The 15,088-nt window shown below is 55.6% G+C and overlaps 1 protein-coding gene across 1 annotated transcript; it reads right to left on the bottom strand.

Moving 5' to 3' along the window:
* Nucleotides 1-282: 282 nt before the first annotated feature.
* On the bottom strand, nt 283-9,348 carry LOC137309292 (zinc finger protein 729-like; the record flags this gene model as incomplete). Its single annotated transcript, XM_067977550.1, is given in 3 exon segments — nt 283-4,131; nt 4,133-5,668; nt 8,650-9,348. Coding segments are annotated over 3 exon segments (5,104 nt in total), but the record flags the coding sequence as incomplete, so codon positions are not given.
* Between the last annotated feature and the right edge of the window lie 5,740 nt (nt 9,349-15,088).

The following is a 15,088-nucleotide window of genomic DNA, read 5'->3' as shown; positions in this document are numbered from 1 at the left end:
TACAGAGTAAAGCTCCCTCTACACTGTCCCATCAAACACTCCCAGGGCAGGTACAGGGTTAGATACAGAGTAAAGCTCCCTCCACACTGTCCCATCAAACACACCCAGGGCAGGTACAGGGTTAGATACAGAGTAAAGCTCCCTCTACACTGTCCCATCAAACACTCCCAGGGCAGGTACAGGGTTAGATACAGAGTAAAGCTCCCTCTACACTGTCCCGTCAAACACTCCCAGGGCAGGTACAGGGTTAGATACAGAGTAAAGCTCCCTCTACACTGTCCCATCAAACACTCCCAGGGCAGGTACAGGGTTAGATACAGAGTAAAGCTCCCTCTACACTGTCCCGTCAAACACTCCCAGGGCAGGTACAGGGTTAGATACAGAGTAAAGCTCCCTCCACACTGTCCCATCAAACACACCCAGGGCAGGTACAGGGCTAGATACAGAGTAAAGCTCACTCTACACTGTCCCATCAAACACTCCCAGGGCAGGTACAGGGTTAGATACAGAGTAAAGCTCCCTCTACACTGTCCCATCAAACACTCCCAGGGCAGGTACAGGGTTAGATACAGAGTAAAGCTCCCTCTACACTGTCCCATCAAACACTCCTAGGGCAGGTACAGGGTTAGATACAGAGTAAAGCTCCCTCTACACTGTCCCATCAAACACTCCCAGGGCAGGTACAGGGTTAGATACAGAGTAAAGCTCCCTCTACACTGTCCCGTCAAACACTCCCAGGGCAGGTACAGGGTTAGATACAGAGTAAAGCTCCCTCCACACTGTCCCATCAAACACTCCCAGGGCAGGTACAGGGTTAGATACAGAGTAAAGCTCCCTCTACACTGTCCCGTCAAACACTCCCAGGGCAGGTACAGGGTTAGATACAGAGTTAAGCTCCCTCTGCACTGCTATTGAGCCCTTCCGAGTCTGGCAGTTCATGGATCTGATGGGAGACTCCTTCTCCCTCCATCCCATCCCACTGACGTCTCCTGACCCACCCCCGCGACGATCGGCCCCTCTCAAACGGTGCTGGTATCGGGGCCTGCGGTCCTGCAGGTGAGAGCTGTGTTGCGGTGCGTGTGTATTTTTTTCCCTTCTGTTGTAGCTTGCACCAGGGCCGAATCCTTTGTCCTGTCCAGCCCTGTCCTGAGTCTGGGACTGGAGAACAAGCCCCGTCGGTGAACTGGGTGTCCCCTTCCTCCGGGCATGCGCCCATTACAGGCCGGGCTCCCCCACCGCTCCTGCACACGACTGGCGTCCAATCAACACGTGACTTTGAGGTGGGAGTACTGATGCCTACGCAGGTTGTCCAGCCTGTTGTAAGTCCGGGCACAGATGTCACACCGGTAAGGCTTATTCCCGGTGTGGATCGTCTTGTGGGCTCGGAGGGCAGACAGCTGCCCAAAGCCCTTCTGGCAGACGGAACACTTGAAGGGCTTGTCCCGGGTGGGGGCGGAGAGGCTGGAGGGCAGAAGCTGGGGAGAGGCTGCACCGCCCTCCTGCTGCTGCTGCTGCTGCTCCTCCTCCTCCTCCTCCTCCTCCTCCTCCCTCCCCCTCTCCTCCTCCGCTCGGGCCTCGTGCCAGCCGTGCGCCAATCGGTGATGGGCCCGCAGGGTGGGCAGGTCCAGGAAGAGCTCTCCGCACGCCTGGCACTTGGACGGGCCGTCCCAAGGGCCAGCTGCCAACGGGGGGTCCTCGAAACTCTGGTCGCACTTGAAGGGCCTCTCCCAGGTGTGGAGGAGCTGGTGTTGGGCCAGCGAGGAGGGGCTTTCGAACGTCTCCCGGCACTGCCCGCATTGGTGCCGTGACTCCACGCCGTGCCCCAGCTGGTGGGCGGTGAGGGAGGACGAGTCCTCGAAGCTGTCCTCGCACAGATCGCACTTGAAGGGCCTCTCCCAGGTGTGGAGGAGCTGGTGTTGGGCCAGCGAGGAGGGGCTTTCGAACGACTCCCGGCACTGCCCGCATTGGTGCCGTGACTCCGCGCCGTGCCCCAGCTGGTGGGCGGTGAGGGAGGACGAGTCCTCGAAGCTGTCCTCGCACAGATCGCACTTGAACGGCCTCTCCCAGGTGTGCAGGAGCTGGTGGGTGCACAGGGAGAAGGAATCAGAGAAGTTCTCCGCGCAAACGTGGCATTGGAACGGTCTCTCCGGCGGCGGGGTCGAGGGGACGGAGGGGGCGGTGATGACGACCGACTCCCCCAGCGAGGAGTGGGAGAGGGGCGAGGGAGGCCCGGACCGCACGTCCCCCTCCACTGACCACTTGAAGGGTTGACCGCACCGGTGCTCGGCCAGAGCTGCCGCCCGGGGGAAGCTTTCCCCGCAGGCCTCGCACTTGTAGCCCCGCTGGGCGCCGTGCCCGGCTCGGTGGGCGCGCAGGGAGGCGGCGGAGACGAAGCTCTCGCCGCAGAGGGTGCAGCGGAAGGGCCGGTGACCCTGGTGGATCCGCTGGTGTCTCCGCAGGTTGTCCAGCCGGTTGTAACTCTTGGGGCAGGCGTCGCACTTGAAGCAACGCCCCCGGGGGCGGGCGGCTCCGGGCGGAGGGATGGGGCGAGGCCCGGCCAGGCGCTGCCCGCTGACCGACCACCGGAACGCCTGCCGGTCCCCGGGCCGCGGGCACCGATGCTTTCTCAGGGAGATGGCCTGGCTGAAACCTTTTCCGCACAGCAGGCACCTGAAGGGCTTGTCGCCGGTGGGAGCGCAACGATGGCGAGAGAGGCCGGGTGCGCCGTCGTAGACTTGGCCGCACCTGCTGCACTTGTGGCCGCCCTTCGCGTGGCTGATCTGGTGCGTCTGAAGGGATGAGGGGTCATTGAAGATCTCCCCACACACCCCACACTGGCAGGAGGTCTCCAGATGTGTGGGCTGGTGTTCGGCCAGGGAGGCGGAGTCGCTAAAGATCTCCCCACACACCCCACACTGGCAGGAGGTCTCCAGATGTGTGGGCTGGTGTTCGGCCAGGGAGGCGGAGTCGCTAAAGATCTCCCCACACACCCCACACTGGCAGGAGGTCTCCAGATGTGTGGGCTGGTGTTCGGCCAGGGAGGCGGAGTCGCTAAAGATCTCCCCACACACCCCACACTGGCAGGAGGTCTCCAGATGTGTGGGCTGGTGTTCGGCCAGGGAGGCGGAGTCGCTAAAGATCTCCCCACACACCCCACACTGGAAGGAGGTCTCCAGATGTGTGGGCTGGTGTTCGGCAAGGGACGCAGAGTCACTAAAGATCTCCCCACACACCCCACACTGCAAGGAGGTCTCCAGATGTGTGGGCTGATGTTCGGCAAGGGACGCGGAGTCACTAAAGATCTCCCCACACACCCCACACTGGAAGGAGGTCTCCAGATGTGTGGGCTGATGTTCGGCAAGGGTCGCAGAGTCACTAAAGAGCTCCCCACACACCCCACACTGGAAGGAGGTCTCCAGATGTGTGGGCTGATGTTCGGCAAGGGACGCAGAATCACTAAAGATCTCCCCACACACCCCACACTGGAAGGAGGTCTCCAGATGTGTGGGCTGATGTTCGGCAAGGGACGCAGAGTCACTAAAGATCTCCCCACACACCCCACACTGGAAGGAGGTCTCCAGATGTGTGGGCTGATGTTCGGCAAGGGACGCAGAGTCACTAAAGATCTCCCCACACACCCCACACTGGAAGGAGGTCTCCAGATGTGTGGGCTGATGTTCAGCAAGGGACGCGGAGTCATTAAATATCTCCCCACACACCCCACACTGGAAGGAAGTCTCCAGATGTGTGGGCTGATGTTCGGCAAGGGACGCAGAGTCACTAAAGATCTCCCCACACACCCCACACTGGAAGGAGGTCTCCAGATGTGTGGGCTGATGTTCAGCAAGGGACGCGGAGTCATTAAATATCTCCCCACACACCCCACACTGGAAGGAGGTCTCCAGATGTGTGGGCTGATGTTCGGCAAGGGACGCGGAGTCATTAAATATCTCCCCACACACCCCACACTGGAAGGAGGTCTCCAGATGTGTGGGCTGGTGGTCCCGGAGGGCGGAGGCCTCCCCGAAACTCTGGCCGCAGACCTCGCAGTCGTAGCGGGTCCTCAGATGGACGAGTCGGCCCGGGGCGGAGGAGGAGGAGGAGGAGGAGGAGGGGGGGGGGGGGGGGGAGCGGGCCTGGGGTCGGTCCCGCCCCTCCGCACCGGTGCTCGGCCAGAGCTGCCGCCCGGGGGAAGCTTTCCCCGCAGGCCTCGCACTTGTAGCCCCGCTGGGCGCCGTGCCCGGCTCGGTGGGCGCGCAGGGAGGCGGCGGAGACGAAGCTCTCGCCGCAGAGGGTGCAGCGGAAGGGCCGGTGACCCTGGTGGCCCCGCTGGTGTCTCCGCAGGTTGTCCAGCCGGTTGTAACTCTTGGGGCAGGCGTCGCAGCGGTAGGACTTCTGACCCGTGTGAATGCCCTGGTGGGCGCGGAGGGAAGCCGCCTTGGTGAAGCTCCGGCCGCAGACGGTGCAGCTGAACGGCCGCTCCCCGGTGTGGACGTAACGGTGAACCGAGAGGTCGGAGAACTGCTTAAAACTCTTCCCGCACAGGTTGCATCGGTGGACTCGCCTCTTGCCGTGGGCGGCGCGGTGCGTCTGGAGGCCAGACGGGTCGGCGAACGTCTGCCCGCACGCGTCGCACTCGTGGGACGGCGCCGCGTGTCTGACCTGGTGCGTCTGGAGGCCAGACGGGTCGGCGAACGTCTCCCCGCAAGCGTCGCACTCGTGGGACGGCGCCGCGTGTCCGACCTGGTGCGTCTGGAGGCCAGACGGGTCGGCGAACGTCTCCCCGCAAGCGTCGCACTCGTGGGACGGCGCCGCGTGTCCGACCTGGTGCGTCTGGAGGCCAGACGGGTCGGCGAACGTCTCCCCGCAAGCGTCGCACCTGAAGCGGGTCTGGACGTGGATGACCTGGTCGGCCCTGAGCGGGGAGGAGTCCTTGCCCTGGACGGGCGCCGTCCCCGTCTGCGTCCCCGCGGCCGTGCGCCTCGCCTGCCCCCTGAGGCGTGTCTCCCCCTGGTGGTGGCCCCTCTGGTGCCGACGCAGATTGTCCAGCCTGTTGTAGGAACTGCGGCAGGTGTGACACTTGAAGGGTTTGTCACCGGTGTGGATGGACTGGTGGGCCAGGAGGGAGGAAGAGACAGAAAAGCCTTTCTGGCAGACAGGGCACTTGAAGGGCTTCTCGCCGGTGTGAGCAGCCTGGTGGGCCAGGAAGGTGGAGAGAAGGTTGAAGGACTTCTCACACATCAGACACTTGAAGGGCTTTCCCTTAGCGTGGCCCCTCTGGTGCCTCTTGAGGTTCTCCGAACGGTTGTAACACTTGCCGCAGGCTTCGCACTTGTAGGGGCGCTCGCCGGTGTGCAGGCACTGGTGCAGGGCCAGCTTGGAGGAGCGGCCAAAGCTCTTGCCGCACACCGAGCACTTGAAGGGCTTCTCGGTGGAATGGACCTGCTGGTGGGCCAGGAGGCAGGAGGAGTCGGTGAATCCCTTCCCGCACACCGAGCACTTGAAGGGCCGGTCGATCAGGTGGGTGCGTTGGTGCCGCCGCAGGTTGTCCAGGCGGTTGTAGGATCGGCCGCACGACTCGCACTTGAAGGGCTTCTCCCCGGTGTGGATGCACTGGTGGACCTGCAGCTTGCACGACTGGGCAAAGCCCTTCCCGCACACTTCGCACCTGTGCTGGGGGAACGGGGAGGGTGAGGGAGAGGGAGGGGGAGAGAGAGAGAGAGAGAGGGAGGGAGTTAGATCAAGCTACACCCAGTCACATCCGGTCAACAGCACAGAAACATTCGGCCCAACGGGTCTATCCCGGTGTTTATGCTCCACACGAGCCTCCTCCCTCCCTACTCCATCTCACCCTATCTCCATATCCTTCTATTCCTTTCTCCCTCATGTGTTTATCCAGCTTCCCCCTTAAATCCATCTACACTATTCGTCTCGACTACTCCTTGTGGGAGCGAGTTCCACATTCTCACCACTCTCTGGGGAAAGAAGTTTCTCCTGAATTCCTGATTTGATTTATTCGTGACTATCTTATATTTATGGCCCCCTAGTTCTGGTCTCCCCCACAAGTGGAAACATCTTCTCTACATCTACCCCATCGAACCCTTTCATAATCTTAAAGACCCCGATCAGGTCACCCCTCAGTCTTCTCTTTTCTAGAGAGAAGAGCCCCAGCCTGTTCAGCCTTTCCTGATAGTTATAACATCTCAGTTCTGATTTCATCTCAGTAAATCTTTTTTGCACCTTTTCCAGTGCCTCGATATCCTTTTTATAATATGGAGACCAGAACTGTGCACAGTGCTCCAAGTGTGGTCTAACCGAGGTATATGGAGACCAGAACTGTGCTCAGTGCTCCAAGTGTGGTCTAACCAAGGTATATGGAGACCAGAACTGTGCACAGTGCTCCAAGTGTGGTCTAACCAAGGTATATGGAGACCAGAACTGTGCACAGTGCTCCAAGTGTGGTCTAACCAAGGTATATGGAGACCAGAACTGTGCACAGTGCTCCAAGTGTGGTCTAACCAAGGTATATGGAGACCAGAACTGTGCACAGTGCTCCAAGTGTGGTCTAACCAAGGTATATGGAGACCAGAACTGTGCACAGTGCTCCAAGTGTGGTCTAACCGAGGTATATGGAGACCAGAACTGTGCACAGTGCTCCAAGTGTGGTCTAACCAAGGTATATGGAGACCAGAACTGTGCACAGTGCTCCAAGTGCGGTCTAACCGAGGTATATGGAGACCAGAACTGTGCACAGTGCTCCAAGTGCGGTCTAACCGAGGTATATGGAGACCAGAACTGTGCACAGTGCTCCAAGTGTGGTCTAACCAAGGTATATGGAGACCAGAACTGTGCACAGTGCTCCAAGTGTGGTCTAACCGAGGTATATGGAGACCAGAACTGTGCACAGTGCTCCAAGTGTGGTCTAACCAAGGGATATGGAGACCAGAACTGTGCACAGTGCTCCAAGTGTGGTCTAACCAAGGGATATGGAGACCAGAACTGTGCACAGTGCTCCAAGTGTGGTCTAACCAAGGTTTCATACAAGTTTAAGAACATAAGAACATAAGAAATAGGAGCAGGAGTAGGCCAATCGGCCCCTCGAGCCTGCTCCGCCATTCAATAAGATCATGGCTGATCTGATCCTAACCTCAATTCTAAATTCATGTCCAATTTCCTGCCCGCTCCCCGTAACCCCTAATTCCCTTTACTTCTAGAAAACTGTCTATTTCTGTTTTAAATTTATTTAATGATGTAGCTTCCACTGCTTCCTGGGGCAGCAAATTCCACAGACCTACCACCCTCTGAGTGAAGAAGTTTCTCCTCATCTCAGTTTTGAAAGAGCAGCCCCTTATTCTAAGATTATGCCCCCTAGTTCTAGTTTCACCCATCCTTGGGAACATCCTTACCGCATCCACCCGATCAAGCCCCTTCACAATCTTATATGTTTCAATAAGATCGCCTCTCATTCTTCTGAACTCCAATGAGTAGAGTCCCAATCTACTCAACCTCTCCTCATATGTCCGCCCCCTCATCCCCGGGATTAACCGAGTGAACCTTCTTTGTACTGCCTCGAGAGTAAGTATGTCTTTTCTTAAGTATGGACACCAAAACTGTATGCAGTATTCCAGGTGCGGTCTCACCAATACCTTATATAACTGCAGCAATACCTCCCTGTTTTTATATTCTATCCCCCGAGCAATAAAAGCCAACATTCCATTGGCCTTCTTGATCACCTGCTGCACCTGCATACTAACATTTTGATCTTCTTGCACTCGGACCCCCAGATCCCTTTGTACTGCAGTACTTTCCAGTTTCTCGCCATTAAGATAATAACTTGCTCTCTGATTTTTCCTGCCAAAGTGCATAACCTCACATTTTCCAATATTGTATTGCATCTGCCAAATCTCCGCCCACTCACCCAGCCTGTCTATATCCCCTTGTAGGTTTTTTATGTCCTCCTCACTCTCTACTTTCCCTCCCATCTTTGTATCATCTGCAAACTTTGATACGTTACACTCGGTCCCCTCCTCCAAATCGTTAATATAGATTGTAAAGAGTTGGGGACCCAGCACCGACCCCTGCGGAACACCACTGGCTACTGGTTGCCAGTCCGAGAATGAACCGTTTATCCCAACTCTCTGCTTCCTGTTAGATAACCAATCCTCCACCCATGCCAGAATATTACCCCCAATCCAGTGATTCTTTATCTTGAGCAATAATCTTTTATGCGGCACCTTGTCGAATGCCTTCTGGAAGTCTAAATACACTACGTCCACTGGTTCCCCTTTATCCACCCTGTACGTTACGTCCTCAAGCAAATTTGTCAGACATGACTTCCCCTTCGTAAAGCCATGCTGACTTTGTCCGATTAAATTATGTTTATCCAGATGTTCCGCTACTGTCTCCTTAATAATAGACTCCAAAATTTTACCCACCACAGATGTTAGGCTAACTGGGCTATAATTTCCAGCCTTCTGCCTACTGCCCTTTTTAAGTAAGGGTGTTACATTAGCCTAACGTAACAAGTTTAACGTAACTTCTCTGCTTTTTCGATTCTACCGCTCAAGGGAACCGTGCTTCTCCACCTGCACCCTGAAGGCCCTCAGGTGGGTCTCTCCGCTCCGCACCCCCGCCCCCCGCAGTCCTCACCTGAAGGGCCTCTCCCCGGTGTGCGTTCTCTGGTGGTCTGATAGCTTGGAGTTCTGGGTGAAGCTCTTCCCGCACACTTGGCACTGGAAGGGTCTCTGGGCGCTGGGGCAGCAGCGGTGGATCCTGAACGTGGAGAGGCGTTGGAACGTCCGGTGGCACAGGCTGCACTCACAGGGCTTGTCTTCTTGAAGCGAGCACTGGTGCAGGTGGAACTCGGCGGGCTGGCTGAAGGTCTCCTTGCAGACCGAGCACTGGAAGAGCTGGCCTCTGGTGTGGGAGCGACGGTGGGCCCGGAACTCGGAGGACGTGAGGAAGCAGCACTGGCAGACCCGGCACTGGAAGGGCCTGGCCTCCGCGTCCCCCGGGGTCCGCTCGCTGCCTCCGGCCGGAGGAGGAGGAGGGGGGGGAGGGGGAGAGCCGCGCCCCCTCGGGGGGCTCGCGGAGGAGTGGGACTGCTGTCGATGGAGGGACAGTTCCCTGGCGCTCCTGAAGATCTGGCTGCAGATGGGGCACACTGTGGGTTTCTTCTCCTCCTCCTCCTCCTCCTCCTGCTTCAGGACCTCCTGTGGCTCAGCTCCCGGCCTCTCCGCCCCATCGCCCTGGGGAACTCGAGAAGGTTCGGTGGCCTCGTCAGTGTAAAACACGGCCCCCAGCTGCTCCTCTGCTGAAATCACGGTCTCCTCCTCCTCCTCCTCTTTCCTGCAAAATTTAATTAAAAAAAAAATACATAAGGAAAGTGCAACATAGGAACAGGAGGAGGCCATTCAGCCCCTCGAGCCTGTGTAACGGACGGGTCTGCGGAGCGGTCCCTTTCATTGACGGGTCTGGGGGGGCGGTCCCTTTCATTGACGGGTCTGGGGGGGCGGTCCCTTTCATTGACTGGTCTGGGGGGCGGTCCCTTTAATTGACGGGTCTGGGGGGGCGGTCCCTTTCATTGACGGGTCTGGGGGGGCGGTCCCTTTCATTGACGGGTCTGGGGGGCGGTCCCTTTAATTGACGGGTCTGGGGGGCGGTCCCTTTAATTGACGGGTCTGGGGGGCGGTCCCTTTAATTGACGGGTCTGGGGGGCGGTCCCTTTAATTGACGGGTCTGGGGGGCGGTCCCTTTAATTGACGGGTCTGGGGGGCGGTCCCTTTAATTGACGGGTCTGGGGGGCGGTCCCTTTAATTGACGGGTCTGGGGGGCGGTCCCTTTAATTGACAGGTCTGGGGGGCGGTCCCTTTAATTGACGGGTCTGGGGGGGGGCGGTCCCTTTAATTGACGGGTCTGGGGGGCGGTCCCTTTAATTGACGGGTCTGGGGGCGCGGTCCCTTTAATTGACGGGTCGGGGGGCGGTCCCTTTAATTGACGGGTCGGGGGGGGGGCGGTCCCTTTAATTGACGGGTCTGGGGGGGGGCGGTCCCTTTAATTGACGGGTCTGGGGGGGCGGTCCCTTTAATTGACATGTCTGGGGGCGCGGTCCCTTTAATTGACAGGTCTGGGGGCGCGGTCCCTTTAATTGACAGGTCTGGGGGCGCGGTCCCTTTAATTGACCGGTCGGGGGGGGGGGGCGGTCCCTTTAATTGTCGGGGGGGGGGGGGGGGCGGTCTCTTTAATTGACGGGTCTGGGGGGCGGTCCCTTTAATTGACAGGTCCGGGGGCGCGGTCTCTTTAATTGACGGGTCGGGGGGGGGCGCGGTCCCTTTAACTGACGGGTCGGGGGGCGGTCCCTTTAATTGACGGGTCGGGGGGCGGTCCCTTTAATTGACGGGTCTGGGGGCGCGGTCCCTTTAATTGACGGGTCTTCGGGCTGTCCCTTTTTTTGATGGGTCTGGGGGGGGCGGTCCCTTTAAGATAGGTCGGGGGGGGGGGGAGGGGCGGTCCCTTTAAGATAGGTCGGGGGGGGGGGGGGGCCGGTCCCTTTAATTGACGGGTCTGGGGGGGGGGGGGGGGCGGTCCCTTTAATTGAAGGGTCTGGGGGGCAGTCCCTTTAATTGACGGGTCTGGGGGGGCGGTCCCTTTAATTGACGGGTCTGGGGGGCGGTCCCTTTAATTGACGGGTCTGGGGGGGCGGTCCCTTTAATTGACGGGTCTGGGGGGGCGGTCCCTTTAATTGACGGGTCTGGGGGGGCGGTCCCTTTAATTGACGGGTCTGGGGGGGGCGGTCCCTTTAATTGACGGGTCGGGGGGGCGGTCCCTTTAATTGACGGGTCTGCGGGGCGGTCCCTTTAATATGGAAGGTTTAAGGGATGATTTGATTGAGGTGTTTCGGATTTTGAAAGGAACTGTTAGGGTGGAGAGAGAGAGAGAGAGAGAGAGAGAAAGAAACTCTCTCTCCACTGGCGGACTGGAAACAAAGATTGTCCGAGAAGCCAGTAAACGAGCAGTGGCAGGCCTGCGAGGCGGAGACAGTTCGGGTACAAACCCCAGAATATTCCCATCGAGGGGGAAAGACGGGGCATCTGAAGCTCGAGCTCCCGGGATAACAAAGGAAAAAGAAGTTGGAATAAAACAGAAAAAGGGAGATTTCTGACAAGTGTCAGGTTCAGAATTCAGAGAGACAGAGAGAGAGAGAGAGAGAGGATAAGGAGAGACAACGAGAATAGATTCGCAGGTAACAGAAAAGGGAACCCAAAAATCTTTTCGAAATTATTCTTTGACTTGTTAAATGTTTAAGGGACAAAGACCGGAATCTCAAATAGACAGAGGGACGTCACTGAGGAGCCGAATGAGGATTTGGCATCTGTCCTCACTGGAGGAGAGGATGAGGTTACTGTCACAGTGCAGGAGAAACAGGGGGTAAAATGTATTGAATCGGATAAAAATCGATAGAAAGGAGGCGTTAAATAAGTTGGCATCACTCAAAAGTTAACAAGTCCCCCGGTCCGGATGGGATGCACCTTGTTGCTGAGGGAAGTAAGGGTGGAAATTGCGGAGGTACGGGCCATGATCTTCCAAACATCCTTAGATACGGGGGTGGTGCCAGAGGACTGGAGAACTGCAAATGTTAGACCCTTGTTCAAAAAAGGGTGTAAGGATAAACCCAGCAACTACAGGGCCAGTCAGTTTAACCTCGGTGGTGGGGAAACGACTAGAGACCATTGTCAAGGCCAAAATTAATTCCCACTTGGAGAAGCAATGGATTAATGAAGGAACAGCCAGCACGGATTTGTTAAAGGCACGTCGTGTCAGACTAACCCGATTGAGTTCGGCAATGTAGTGTCCGAGAGGGTTGACAAGGGCAGTGTAGTCGATGTTGTATTTATGGATTTTCAAAAGGTATTTCATAAAGTGCCACATAACGGATTTATTCAGAAAATAGAAGCAGGTGGGATTAATGGGACAGTGGTAATGTGGGGACACAATTGTCTCAGGGACAGAAAGCAGAGAGTAGTGGTGAACGGTCGTTTCTCAGACTGGAGGGAAGTTTACAGTGGTGTTCCCCAGGGGTCAGTATTAGGACCGCTGCTCTTTTTGATATATATTAATGACCTGGACTTGGGTACAGAGGGTATAATTTCAAAGTTTGCAGATGACACAAAACTCGGGAATGTAGTAAACAATGTGGAGGATAGTAACAGAGTTCAGGGGGACAGAGACCGACTGGAGAAATGGGCAGACACATGGGGGATGACATTTAACACAGAGAAGTGTGAAGTGATGTCTTTGGGAGGGACACGGAGAGGCAATATAAACTCAATGGGACTATTTTGACAGGGGAGCAAGAGCAGAGGGACCCGGGGGTACTTATTCACAAATCTTTGAAGGAGGCAGGACAAATTGGTAAGAAGGTTAAGAAAGCCTATGGGATACTTGGCTTTGTAAATAGGGGCACTGACTACCAAGCATCATGTTAAACCTTTACAAATCACTGGCTCGGTCCCAGCTGGAGTATTGGGTCCGATTCTGGGCTCCGCACTTTAGGAAAGATGTGAAGGCCTTAGAGAGGGTGCAGAGGAGATTTACTAGAATGATTCCAGGGATGGGGGACTTCAGTTATGTGGAGAGACTGGAGGAGCTGGGATTGTTCTCCTTTAGACCAGAGAAGGTTAAGGGGAGATTGACCAGTGTGGACCAGGGATGGGGACTTCAGTTATGTGGAGAGACTGGAGGAGCTGGGATTGTTCTCCTTTAGACCAGAGAAGGTTAAGGGAGATTGACCAGTGTGGGACCAGGGATGAGGGACTTCAGTTATGTGGAGAGACTGGAGGAGCTGGGATTGTTCTCCTTTAGACAGAGAAGGTTAAGGGGAGATTGACCAGTGTGGGACCAGGGATGGGGGACTTCAGTTATGTGGAGAGACTGGAGAGCTGGATTGTTCTCCTTTAGACAGAGAAGGTTAAGGGGAGATTGACCAGTGTGGGACCAGGGATGGGGGACTTCAGTTATGTGAGAGACTGGAGGAGCTGGGTTGTTCTCCTTGAAACAGAGACGGTTCATGGGGAGATTTGATCGAGGGGTTCAAAATCATGAAGGGGTTTTGATCGAATAAATAAGGAGAAACTGTTTTCCAACGGCAGGAGGGTCGGGAACCAGAGGACACAGATTTAAGGTGATCGGGAAAAGAACCAGAGAGCACTGTGCACAGTTCTGGTCTCCATATACCTCGCTTAGATCACACTTGGAGCACTGTGCATAGTTCTGGTCTCCATATATCTTGGTTAGACCACACTTGGAGCACTGTGCATAGTTCTGGTCTCCATATACCTTGGTTAGACCACACTTGGAGCACTGTGCATAGTTCTGGTCTCCATATACCTTGGTTAGACCACACTTGGAGCACTGTGCACAGTTCTGGTCTCCATATACCTTGGTTAGACCACACTTGGAGCACTGTGCATAGTTCTGGTCTCCATATACCTTGGTTAGACCACTCTTGGGGCACTGTGCATAGTTCTGGTCTCCATATACCTTGGTTAGACCACACTTGGAGCACTGTGCACAGTTCTGGTCTCCATATACCTTGGTTAGACCACACTTGGAGCACTGTGCACAGTTCTGGTCTCCATATACCTTGGTTAGACCACTCTTGGGGCACTGTGCATAGTTCTGGTCTCCATATACCTTGGTTAGACCACACTTGGAGCACTGTGCATAGTTCTGGTCTCCATACACCTTGGTTAGACCACACTTGGAGCACTGTGCATAGTTCTGGTCTCCATATACCTTGGTTAGACCACACTTGGAGCACTGTGCATAGTTCTGGTCTCCATACACCTTGGTTAGACCACACTTGGAGCACTGTGCATAGTTCTGGTCTCCATATACCTTGGTTAGACCACACTTGGAGCGCTGTGCACAGTTCTGGTCTCCATATACCTTGGTTAGACCACACTTGGAGCACTGTGCATAGTTCTGGTCTCCATATACCTTGGTTGGACCACACTTGGAGCACTGTGCATAGTTCTGGTCTCCATATACCTTGGTTAGACCACACTTGGAGCGCTGTGCACAGTTCTGGTCTCCATATACCTTGGTTAGACCACACTTGGAGCACTGTGCACAGTTCTGGTCTCCATATACCTTGGTTAGACCACTCTTGGAGCACTGTGCACAGTTCTGGTCTCCATATTATAAAAAGGATATAGAGGCACTGGAGAAGGTGTAAAAAAGATTCACAAGGATGATACCAGAACTGAGAAGTTGTAACTATCAGAAAGATTGAACAGGCTGGGGGTCTTTTCTCTAGAAAAGAGAAGACTGAGGGGTGACCTGATCGAGGTCTTTAAGATTATGAAGGGTTCGATGGGGTAGACGTAGAGAAGATATTTCCACTTGTGGGGAGACCAGAACTAGGGGGCCATAAATATAAGAGAGTCAGTAATAAATGCAATCGGGAATTCAGGAGAAACTCCTTTCCCCAGAGAGTGGTGAGAATGTGGAACTCGCTCCCACAAGGAGTAGTTGAGGTGAATAGTGTAGATGGATTTAAGGGGGAAGCTGGATAAACACATGAGGGAGAAAGGAATAGAAGGATATGGGGATAGGGTGAGATGGAGTAGGGAGGGAGGAGGCTCGTGTGGAGCATAAACACCGGCTCGGACCTGTTGGGCCGAATGGCCTGTTTCTGTGCTGTACGTTCGATGTAATTTCACACAGAGGATGTGGTCACTTCCTGAAATGGTGGTGGAAGCAGATTCCATTGGAACTTTCAAAAGGCAGTTGGACGTGGACCTAAGAGGACTAATCTGTGGGTTACGGACTAATTGGAGAGCTCTTTCATCGAGCCAGCACAGGCACGACGGGCAGAATGGCCTCCTCCTGTGCTGCATTCTATGATTCCATGGTGGAGGGGAGTCTAGGACAAGGGGACGTAACCTTAAAATCAGAGCCAGGCCGATCAGGAGAGAAGATAGGTAACACTTACATAAGATGATACGAAATAGGAGCAGGAGTAGGCCATTCGGCCCCTCGAGCCTGCTCCGCCATTCAATCAGATCATGGCTGATCTTCGACCTAA

The sequence above is a fragment of the Heptranchias perlo genome, unplaced genomic scaffold (genome assembly GCF_035084215.1).
Source record: "Heptranchias perlo isolate sHepPer1 unplaced genomic scaffold, sHepPer1.hap1 HAP1_SCAFFOLD_1581, whole genome shotgun sequence".
Classification (NCBI taxonomy): Eukaryota; Metazoa; Chordata; class Chondrichthyes; order Hexanchiformes; family Hexanchidae; genus Heptranchias; species Heptranchias perlo.
The sequence above is the reverse complement of the archived record's forward strand: the minus strand, read 5'-3'. Positions and strand labels throughout refer to the sequence as shown.